Consider the following 12,334-nt stretch of genomic DNA (forward strand, 5'->3'; position numbering starts at 1 on the left):
GGCAAAAATAGCATTAACCACAAAATACTACATTTACAGTTACCTTTAAGTATCTATCATGTTTCATTATTTCATATCTTTTAAATTTCCACTACAAAATGTGTCAGTGCTGGGCATGGAGGTTCTTATAATTTCATCACTTGAGAGACTGAGACAGGATTAACAGAAATTCCAGGCTGATCTATCTCATATAAAAACTGGGTGTGGTATTATACACCTTTAATCCCAGCACTCAGGAGGTAGAGGCGTTGGATCTCTGTGGGTTTGAGGTCACTCGGGTCTACACAGAAAGTTACAGAGCGACATAAGGAGACTCTGTCTCAAATAAACAGAACAAAACAAAACAATGTCCTTCAGGTATAGTGGCACACACCTTTAATCCCAGAATTTGGGAGGCAAATGCAAGACGATCTCTATGAATTCCAGGCCAACCTTCTCTATTCAGAGTGTACAAAGGCAACCAGGGCTAAATAGTGAGATCCTGCCTCAAAACAAACAAACAAACAACAAAAAAGTAATAACAGCAAAAGACCAACTAACAAATTCTGCGCTGCCTTTCTCATATTATACTTTCTATTCAGAAATGAAGCCTTATATGCAGTACTCTATTAATTACACAATAATGGTCACCAAGAGTTGCACCCTGAGTTTTCAGTTCATAATCTATTTAGGAAAAAAAAACCTTATTTCAGAGTATATTTCTAATCTGCTATGCATTTTAATCCCCTACAGGTTACTATGCAAAGTCAATGTGCCAACATATACATTACTGTAGTTCTTTTATTCCCCTTTATTGTCTCATACAAAAATGAAAGCGAGAATGCATTGAAGTGTCCAAAAGAAAATGAATGAGCTCTTTGCTTCACTCTGCACAGATCTACTAAACTCATATTTCTCAAGAGAAAAAAGAAATCCAAATGAATATAAGGATATAAAAACACATTTTTAAACTCTTAAGAAATCAGGATGCTTGAACTTCAAAATCAGAAGGCTTGCACTGCAGGACTGGGGGTGATGTGTTAGAATATTATTTTAAAGTGTGTTGCTTTTGTTTATGCTGCATTTGTTTAACCCTGTGAAGCTGTAATTCTTTGCCTGTCTGAAACACCTGATGGTCTTAATAAAGGGCTGAACAGCCAATACCGATGCAGGAGCAAGGATAGGCAGAGAGTGTAAACAGAATGAGAAACAAGGAAGAGGAGGAGCAACAAGAGAGAAAGGAGAGGAGGACCACAGGGATAGGGACCAACCACCCCACACCCAGTCAGCCACAGAGTAAAAGTAAGAGTAAGATATACAGAAGTAAGAAAAGGAAAAGGCCCAGAGGCAAAAGGTAGACGGGATAATTCAAGTTAAGAAAAGCTGGCTAGAAACTAGTCAAGCTAAGGTCGGGCATTCAAAACTAAGAGTAAGTCTATGTGTGTGATTTATCTGGGAGCTGGGTAGTGGGCATCCAAAAAGTCAAAAGAGCAAAACATTACAACAATGATGTACTAAGGGAAAACACTGAGGGCAAGATAGATGTTATTCTACAACACACATAAGTCTGCAGTTGTACTAAGCCTGCTTATTTAGAATTAGAATCTGGCAACTAGCAATGTATTTTAAAGCTTCACAAATAGAGGGTAAAATGGAAGACTATCACCATACATATTTTTAAAAAGTATCTATTTACCCCTAAACTGCAGCTGTGAAAACTGAGTTTGAAGCCAAAAATGAAATTGTTTTTATAGAAAGAAAAAACAAAAACAAAAAACACACTGAAAACGAGAGAAGATACCCTTTGAGTTTAAAATCAAATGTCTGAATTACAGAAATGGCCCCAGACATTTCCAGACAGCAATAAGGTTTTCAAATGGATGACCTGTCGGGTCAGTGGCAGCGGTGTGCAGCAGGGGTCACTGCAAAAAACTGAGACAAGGCTGGAGGCAAACCCAAAGGCAACCAGATGAGAACTGCAACTTTAGAAGAGACACCTAGATAAAAACCTGCCAATTTAACAAATTGCCCATATAAACTGAGCATGAAAAAATAAAGTTTCTAAAACTATTTTTTTAATGAAAAATCCCAGGAGAACTATCAGTATCAAAACTGTATTCATTAACAATTCAAACTCCAGATTCAGGCATGATTTGAATCATGATAAAGACCCCTGCTGAAATATCTCCAAGCATAAACAAAGCCTACAACTTCTCTAAGCAGTTCTTTTGGACTTCGGCAGTTATAATGTTGTCATTGGTCCACTTGTCCTGTGACCGGTTTGTAAAAGGAAACAAAGCTGTGCTACTGGAGCAACCACTACAAAATAGCGCCAACCTTCCCAATTAAACCAAGAAAACTTCCTAGTTTATACCAAAAAAAGGCCCACAGTATTGCAACTTCTACAAGCTCTTAAATTTGTAAATTACTATAGTTGAGAATATTTCAACTCCACAGAGAGGAATAGTATTTTTATAATCAAAATACAGTACCCCATGTGTGACTCTGAAAGGGAGCTACTTAGTACAGCAAAGTTACATCTCCACAGAACAGAAGGAAGACAAAAATCACATTATTTAACTTTCAATATAACAAAAACTTTGCAGCCAATAACACAGAATGTCTCTCTTCTTGGAACCAGGACAATAAATTTCATTTCTTTTTGATCCTAGAGGACTTACAGTAAAAAATAAAAATAAAAAACAACTAACAGACTTCAAAAAACGGTTTGGAAGGAAATTATATTTTCTTTTACCCTTTCTTTAAAAAGAAATACTAAATAGATGTGCAAAGAACATATAAAAAGCAGGTTTGCTATCAATCATTTTTGGTAAAAGAAACCACATCCTACCCCACAGTATTGTTTGAAGACTGCTGACTATCTTTGACTTTATGGAATAAACAAAATGTATTAAACAAATAAAACCACCTCTTTCAAAGCTGAAAAAAAAAGAATCTAAGTAAACAACAACACACATGGCAAAATAATTAACTTTTTGGGAGATACTTTCCAAAACAAGAATCAATTAAAAGAAAAAGATATAAGTATCCAATCAGTCCTTAATTAAAGAAAGAACAGATACCCAGGATTCAGCGCAATGACAAGTGGCACAGCTGCAAGTCACTATCATTAATCTAGGTGTGCTTAAAAAGAAATCGAGACACGGTTCTCAGGTTAACAGTGTTAGATAAAACCCAGAGGAAGGAAATTAGAATAAGGAACATTTTATTTAAAATGAGTGTTTCTAACATTTAATGTTCTTCCTTTCTTGCCCTGATTTTTAAGCCCTTCTACACAGAGTATTTTCTTTATGTTAAAGAAAATAAAATACGTTGATTCTAAGAATCTTACTACATTTCCATGTGTTTTGCTTCAGCTCCTACATTAATCCAAACAATAAGGGCCTTTAGAACATTAATAAATAACCTCCTGCTGCTGGCACCTAGATGCCAAGTACAGCAATGCTGAGGACAACAGATTTCATAGTTCAAGAGGCACAGTTAAAGAAAAAGTTGCTCAGGAAATCACTCTTATTTAGCACAAAGATGCTTAAAAATTGCATGAAATCAGCCAAGTAACTATAGAAACCGATTTCTTCAGCTCCATATCACACATCTCACACCTCAATTGTCTTTATTATCGTCTGCTGTCAGATCCTTAACCAGGAATGTGAACAGGCTTGATGATTTATTCAGGAGGGAAAAGAATCTGTAGGTCAAGTGAAAATTCTCTCTCTCTCTCTCTCTCTCTCTCTCTCTCTCTCTCTCTCTCTCTCTCTCTCTCACACACACACACACACACACACACACACACACACAGTCACGCAGCCCTTCAACCTTAGGTACTTTCATTTCATTCTGTTCTCAGTAGCTCTGGGGGTAACTCCAGTGAGATCCAATATTAAGGCTCAATTAAAATAAGCTCCAATTAGTGGAGCTTTTTTCTCTGAGGCTAGAGAAGTCAGGAAATGGATATTGGGAAATGTAAAAAGTCAGCTACTGAGAGGAGGCTGCAGACATAAATGAACTTATTTGTTGATTTCTACAGTTGCTATGCAGAGGCCTCTGGGAGTAAAAGCTTAACCAGTCTAAGCTATAAACTAAAACCCCCGCAGCTAAACATGAACTGTGTGAAACAAGGGCTCCATTCCAGAACAGAAAACTGCTGGGCCCAGAAAATTAAAAGCCAGAGGCATTTTCCATTTAAAACTAAATCCCAGTACCGCCTCCCAGCCAAAGAATTATAAGCAGTATCAGATTTACAAAACGAACAATTACCCTGGAAAAATGTAGCCTATTGTACAGTCCCAGATGCTAAATCTCAAAGTTTCTTCCTTTCTTTCCTTTAATCCCACACTGTATTCCTCCAACTATATGACTGAAGTTTACAAAGAGTCATTTCCAGACAGGCCTAAGCCTTGAAAATAAATTTTAAAAGGAGAGCACATAGCTCACTGACCTCATTTGAAGTACTGCCCTTGCCTTCAGCAGTTCCTGTCCTTCCCCAAGGCTTTTGCAAATGGTATGCAACAGTAAAATAAACCCTGACCTAATTGCCAAGAGAGAGGCTGCCAACCTTCCCTCAAACAAAAAGACCAGAACTGTAACTTGAAAGTCTTACCTCTTTGGCCTTCTGCTTTAATCTCAGCTGTTCTGGATCTTCTTTATTGGAACGGCTCTGTCAAAGGAAAAAAATTAATAGAAATCATCTAAATACTAGCATTACTGTTAAATATTTAATAAATGATGATTTCTCCTGTGATTGAAAACCCTAGCTCCAGGGGCAATGCCTCAATCCAGTCTAGCTGCACTCCAGCCCTGGCCCCCTCCTCCTCATCATCTGGGCCGGCTGCTGCAGTTCTAGCCTGGAGGAAACACATACTGAAAATGATGCTAACAATGTCAGTCAGGTCCAGTCAAGGCATGACATTGTTCTTGCTGGAACACAGCAAAATGAAAACTTGCCTGAACAGAAGAAAAGGAAAAGAAGTGTGTGCTCAAATGAATGAAAACAAACAATACTGGCTCATCTTTAGGTGAAGCCATTTTGACAAAGCATATGTTATTTCAACAGCTATTAAAATCAAGAACTCAACTAGCCTTGAATGAAATATCTTAAAAAGAGTAATTTCTGAAAGCAAAAGTATTAAGCACATTCTAATGTTTTTATTAGTTTTAGATCCTCTACAACACTTAATGAACCAATGCTACATACTATAAAAAAACAAAACGTAATAAAAATGAGCATGAGGAATGTGGTAGGTACTTCTCTAGTACGGTAGTGGGTTAGACATCTATCTCTGATGAATAACATATGAATAGAAGTCTGAATAACAAGAAATAGCTAGTCACATTAAGGCATTATGAAAGAGAATTCAAATAAGAAGATACAGTAAATACCAAAGCCTTAAAATGACAGCAAGCCTGAGTAAAGACAAGATGACCATGTGTCTGAAGCACTAGAAAACATGAAGAGAAAGGAGGGTAATGTGTTGCCCTGTAGCCATTTTAAGAGGTAGAAGGGTTTAATTGTAGTTTTAACAACCAGCCACTGATTGTTAAAGGAAGACTATTGTAATAGGAATACTATTATTACATAGCACAAGAATGAGAATACATTGGAGCAACCCCTTAAGAAAGGGGCTCCAGCATACTACAAAGATCTTGTTTACTACAAAGATCTATGACTGAAGGCACAGGTGCCCACATAATTAAGAAACTCTTGTCAAACAACTGCTACGAATAGAGGGTGGCCGAGAAGATAATGAATGCAGTCTAGAACAGCAGTACAGCAAAGATGACCATGACAAATAAATTCAAATCCCATTTTGCAAGTAACGCCAACCAAATTTGTGGTAGACGAGATACAGGATACAAACTAAAGAGGAAAAAGTAATATCTAGATTCTGGCCTAAGCAACTGAGAGGAATTCTAACTTTCTATAGGGAAGATCTAATGAAAAGTATACAGTGAAATAAAAGGATCAACTGTCAGTTTCAGATGCCAAACGAAAGGTGAAATGTCCTAAGTTGGACACAAGCTTGGAACAGACCCGTGAGCACGATGAATGGAATGAGTAAAGGAGCGTCAAAGACAAGTCAGCTACTAGATAATGTAAGGCCTTTTTTGAAGTCCTGTAAGAAGTTTGGATAAGTACAACCAACAACAACAACAAAAAATCAGTAAAAGCTATGTTTTATTTTGAGACCCAGTGTGTCCTGTAGTCCTGGCTGTCCTGGAGTCACTGTGTAGACAAGGATGGTCTTCAACTCAGATCCACCTGCCTCTGCCTCCCAAGTACTGGGATTAAAGACATGAACTACCACACCTTGAAGACTATGTGTTTTTATTATGAAAACCATTCTTATGAATGGATATGGAAGGAAAAAGAGATCAGATAAGATAGAATATATAAAATGTCCTGGACTAGGGTGGTGACAATGTACTGAAGAGAGGATGGACACTGTAGACTAGTGTGAGAAAACTGGGCATGGGCAGGAGAAGAAGCAAAGGTGACATTTAGGTTTTTTTCCATGAACCTATGGTAAATTAGGTTGTTACTGATTGAGTTAGAAAAAGTCATATTAAAGGAGAGAAAAATCAGAAGTCTGTTTGGACATAAACACTTTGAGAGTCCTATTCGCCAGAAAAGTGATAGCAAACAACCAGTTAACCTACATGCCAAAAGTTTCAGAATGTAGACCAAGCTGGAAGTATAATCTTAGGAGAACACAAAGACATAGAAGGCATAGGACTAAAACCCAGGGCATCCCAATATTTAGCACTCTACCTCAAAAAGGAAGAAAAACCCAAAGAGACTAAGAACCAGATATCTTACATAAATAATAACTAGAATAGTATTTAATAGTTTTATAACCTTATTTAATGCAGTTACTAGAAATAAAGAACAAACAAACTACCTAGTTACAACAGTGAGTTTAAGCTCAAGAAAAATATCTTCCTGTCCCATATACCTGCCCTTCTCAGCAAAGGAGTCACTTTGGGACTGAGACAGCAGGGCAGTGACAATGTTATGATGCTCACATCCTTATGGAAGTTTGGGATGTCTCAGGAAGACACAAACCAGTGATCATAATGGTAAGGCCAATAAAATAGCATGAAGGAAACAGTAGATAAGAGTCAGTTAAGCTGGTAATATATGAATGTCATTGATATATACACTGACTGAAGACATAAGCTAAACATGCTAAGGATAATAACAAAAGCAAACTTTCTGACTCCTGGAGAAAAAAATTCTGCAGTTATTTGAAGGTAGAGAGGCAGGCAGAAAATACAAATGAATGAATGAATGATGAATGAATGAATGAATGAATGAATGAACGAACGAACCCACAGTTCATTATTCATGAAAAGGGAGGAGAAGAAAGCCTTTCATATAACAGAGGGTTAATATGTGATGGTAAGCTAATGGGAATAATTAGTGTCAGGCAATCTCCACAGAAGTGGCTGATTCAGGAACTTGTTAAGGTTGATGCATGAAAATTAGATAAGGAAAAAATGTTGATACAATTTATGAACATGAAACTAATCCATGTAAAACTAAAAACCTTCAAGGGAAGATGGTCAATTTAAAATGGAAAGAACTGGTAGATAACTACATGCCCAGATTATCAGGTTGCCTTTTGAGGTTATTAGTTCAGAAAAATGTATAATCACCTCTGTGTACATCTGTCCGAAGTACATGGCTTACATAAAGTTCTAAGAAAATACCAAATGAATGCAGGTGAAGGTCATAACATAGAAAATAAGTTGGAAGTAAGATCTTGTAAGTGCTAAGGGAAAGAAGTATATAAGACAAGTTGAGACTGTCAGAAGAAATGTGAAAAGTGTGAACTACTAAATGAAATACTTATTTCTGAAAAGAAAAATGGAACATGAAGAAAAGAAACAAGTGAGATGGCTAATGAAATATGAACAGGGGTTTGTGCTATGCACAACAGTGTTAACACTGCTAGCATCCTAAAAAGACAAAATGTTCTGATTTTTGTAAATACATACTAGAATATTTAAGGGTGATGAGTCATTATGTCTCAGGACTGCTTTCCAATGAGTCTCTGAATTGTCTAGTAGAGTTACATAACTGTAAATATACAAAAAAAAAAAAACCTCTCAACTAAGGTTAAAGGGAAGGTGGACATACTGACAAACTAAAGTTTGTGTGTATCAGGTGCATACAAAGGGTGGGGGAATGAGTAGAGATGAACAAATGCCAGAAAATGACAGAATCTTAGAAAAGGGCAAATGTATAGATTTGATACTATAATGTAAGTATAAAATTGTTTTAAAATAGATCAAAGAAGAAATTAGAGCCACATATCATGACTGACCCTTGTAAGTCACAGCACTTCAGAAAAGGCAATAGTATAGTGAGTTCAAAGACTGTATGGGCTACACTAGTATTAGCACACAGATCCTGTCTCATCATAGGAGACTAAAGGGGTTACAAACAGTAGTTGGTGGGCTGGGTGTAATGGTGCATGTCTTTAATGTCTGCATTCAAGAAGAAGAGGAATGCAGGTCTCTATGAGTTCAAGGCCAACCTAACATAGGGGAAAAGTTCCAAGACACCCATGTCTACATGATGAGACCGTCTCAAAAAGAAAAAAAGAAAAGGGGAAGATAATAGTCTGTAACTAGGAAAAAAATAAATCTTTCAGGAACATGAGAAATTAAAAGAAAGGTCCTCAAAATAAAAATTAAGACTCTGGAGTTCAGCCTTTACAATTTTCGTGAAGCTCCAAGTCTGTCTATGAAGAGCTGTAGAGGCACAAAATGTAAACCTGTAGTAGAACTGAACTACTAGTCCTAGAAAACAACTTAAACAAAGAACAGGGTCTATGGTTCTGCCTGCACTCGTGTCACTTCCCTATCTAACCCCTTTCCATCAACTTATTTTGTTCCATATACTCCAAATTATTCCTAACACTATCGCAATCTTCCTGTCTTTTAAAAACTGTTCTTGTTAACTTCAACTTGTATATACCAAATAGTAGCTTAAGAATCTAAAATGTGTATAAAAGTTTAACATGGGACTAGGGACAGTTGGATAAAAATTATATTGGGTATACCAGAATATGAATTGGGGGGAGCAGACAAAAGATTATGATTCACTAACTAAATTAACAGAAAGCTACCACCCCACACCACCTTGGCTATGAGACACCATATTTGTAATTTCATTTAAGATATTCTTAAGAGAAATCTAAAGGCTTAATAAAAGCAAGACTATCAGTCAATGATGAAGCCAATTGTGATCACATTGCCAGGCCACATTCCTATAAGTCACACAGTGCTTTACCTTGGCTGCTCTTAGTAACATCTCTCTTTCTTCTAGATCCTTCCTCTGTTTCTCCAATTGATCTAGCTGTTCAAGAAATTTGAGTTGTGATCGGGTATCGGTAGACAAGATGTAATTTTCACTTCCCTAAAGAAAAAACAGTCTTATGATTCTGGGCAATACATTTGCCTTAGGCATTTTGATCAACAATACAAAAGAGTACCGGATACACAAAGAGAACTATATTTTTCAGAAAAGAGTATTTTTTAAATTTTGTTAAACAAGCAAACAAACAAATAAAAGCCAGAAACTTTAATCAACCATAAAATTTGAGAGATGATATTTAGCATTTACATTTCAGAAAGATTTCCTTAGTAAGTCTACTCTCAAGAGACAGGAAAAGTAATTAAGTCAAACAGATCCTATCAATAGGAAAAAGAATCCAGTAGAATATAACATTACCTATATTTCAATCTCCCTTAGTCAAATTAATTCCTATCTATTGACATAAACATGAGCAATTAAATCTTTGATGAAAAGCAAGAAACAATCACCTTACTGAAAAAGACAGCTAAGAAAAAGAAATAGATTGGCTTAATCTTAACTAGAATATTAATTTAAATAAACTAAAACACTTCTATCCTAATAGAACATAAAATGGGAAACATTAAAATCACAAGCCAGGAGGTGGTGGCACATGATTTAATCCCAGCACTATGGAGGCAAAGGCAGGCAGATTACTTCAGTTGAGGCTTCCAGGACAGCCAGAGATACACAGAGAAACCCTGTATCTCCCCCCACCTCCCCCAAAATGACGGTCTTGTATATAATATGCTTATTTATCATTTATTTAATTATTTATAAGCAGGTTGTCGCTATACAGACCAGGATCTCCTGGAACTTGAAGTCATCCTGCCTTAGCTTCCCAAGTAGTGGGAAAGCATATAATTTACAAATGAAAACTGTAACCAAAAAAACTCTACTTTCTTACCTTCAGTATTCCATAAAAATGACAAAATTAAAACTATCTCACTTATCTGGGTATGCTAAAGTACAATAACAGTGCCTTCAAATCTAAGAATCTTCTAGTTTCTTCACCTATGGTCACCTAGCGCCCTCTATAATACAAATATCCATATGTGGGTTGTTGTGGGCGAAGCAGAAAGGTTTAAACAATCAACACTTACCCTGCCATCTAATCGCAGCAGTCAACACTTGAGGAGACTCTTACTGCCAAAAACAACGCAACCCTGAGCTCACAGTAAGCGCCCGTCTGGGAACCCAGCACCTCACTACTTCCATCTCTGTCTCCACTTTATCCTCGTGCTCGTGACTGCTTCAATTAGCTTAGACTAAGAGATTTCATATGCCCAAGATTCTTTTTAAATTAAATTTTTATTGTTGGCATTTAACTAGATCAAAAGAATATTACATGGTTTAAGGAAGAAGGATGTATTAGTGCTACTTATTTTACTTAAAGTTTAATACAAGAATTCCCAAATGGTCTTTAAAGTTAAATAATACAAGATAAAATGTGGAATACATTATAGGCCAAGTATAGAGGTTAAGCACAATTACAGCAGTTTCCTAAATACTTCATCTTAACCATTTCTGTGTTCAGAAACTCCGGAGACAGTTTACAGACAGAAATTTAATTTAAAAGGGACAATAAACACTAAATTAAAAAGCACTGGCATTCTAAAATTTAACCATATCACATTCTCATTCTGTTTCCTTTACCAATTCAGATACAACTGCCTGCGGCATAATTTCTCCTTTTTCTTCTAGCTACAGTAAATAGCTATCTTTCCCTAACCTACTAAATCCCTTCCACCTTTGTTAAGTAATAGGTAACCCCAATATTATCATGTTCCTTCCTGTCTCGGTGAACCAACTAACTAAAGTCTTCACGTCCAAAAGTATGAAAGCCACTAGATACCCAGACTCAGGTGATATTAGCACCATCAGGCGGCCCCACCTAAAGGAACCATCACAGTACCTTTCAGGGAGAGTGAAACTTCTCTCTCCATGGCCACAGCACAGACTGCAGCGTCAGCAGAGCTGGGTGGTGGTGATACACATCTTTAACCCCAGCACTGTGGAAGCGTACCTCTGTGTTCAAGGCCAGTCTGGTCTACAGAATAAGTCCAGAATAACTAGGGCTACACTGAGAAATCTTGTCTTAAAAAAAAAAAACAAAAAAAACGAAAAAACAAATTTAAAAAAGATCACTAGACTACATACTAGATTACTTCTACATTTTTATTTAAATTTCAGTTTATGACCTATTAGAACACTATATCTAATCAAGTAAAAGAATTTCAAAAGTAACTAATATCTAGAGTAGGAAAGATGGTAGAATTTTTTTTTTTTTTTTTTTTTTTGGTTTTTCGAGACAGGGTTTCTCTGTGGCTTTGGAGCCTGTCCTGGAACTAGCTCTGTAGACCAGGGTGGTCTTGAACTCACAGAGATCCACCTGCCTCTGCCTCCCGAGTGCTGGGATTAAAGGCGTGCGCCACCATCGCCCGGCCTAGAATTTTGTTTTTAATAATGGTGGCTCGTTTTTTTAATAGTTTGTGGAGTATTTCTTTTATTGTATAGATAAAAATAAATCTCAAGAGACAGAAGGACCAGGCCAAATCTTTGATACACATACTATTTTTACAATTAACGTCCATAAAATAGTGGTAAGTTTTAAAGTATGTTCAAATGCAATTAGGTGGTTTTTAATTTCTTCTTAAAAGATAATTTTATCTTTCTATATAATATTGAGACAGCAATACTAGCTGTGCTAAAGAATGAATGTGGGGAAAAGGGTGCAGGATAAATCAATAGAAATAGTAAATACAGAGCACAGTGGTTCTCAATCTGTAGTCCTGACCCCTGGGGTGTCAAACAACTCTTTCATAGAGGTTGCATACCAGATAGTTACATTACGATTCCTAACAGTATAAAAATTACAGTTATGAGTACCAACAAAAGTAATTTTATGTTGGGGGTCACCACAAAATAAGAAACTGTATTAAGGTCACAGCATTAAAAAAACTTGAGAGCCAA

At 36.5% G+C, this 12,334-nt stretch overlaps 1 protein-coding gene across 3 annotated transcripts in view; it reads right to left on the bottom strand.

The window, feature by feature from the left end:
- The window catches only part of Taf4b (TATA-box binding protein associated factor 4b), a 200,642-nt gene that overhangs the window by 124,938 nt on the left and 63,370 nt on the right, over positions 1 to 12,334 (bottom strand). For all 3 annotated transcript variants that reach the window (XM_057789330.1, XM_057789332.1, XM_057789331.1), the window contains exons 12-13: positions 9,299 to 9,424; positions 4,601 to 4,657 (exon numbers count right to left, since the gene is read on the bottom strand). In XM_057789330.1, the coding sequence (XP_057645313.1) occupies positions 4,601 to 4,657; positions 9,299 to 9,424 (183 nt within the window). The remainder of the gene's footprint in view (positions 1 to 4,600; positions 4,658 to 9,298; positions 9,425 to 12,334) is intronic.

This window comes from Chionomys nivalis, chromosome 14 (assembly GCF_950005125.1).
Source record: "Chionomys nivalis chromosome 14, mChiNiv1.1, whole genome shotgun sequence".
Classification (NCBI taxonomy): domain Eukaryota; kingdom Metazoa; phylum Chordata; class Mammalia; order Rodentia; family Cricetidae; genus Chionomys; species Chionomys nivalis.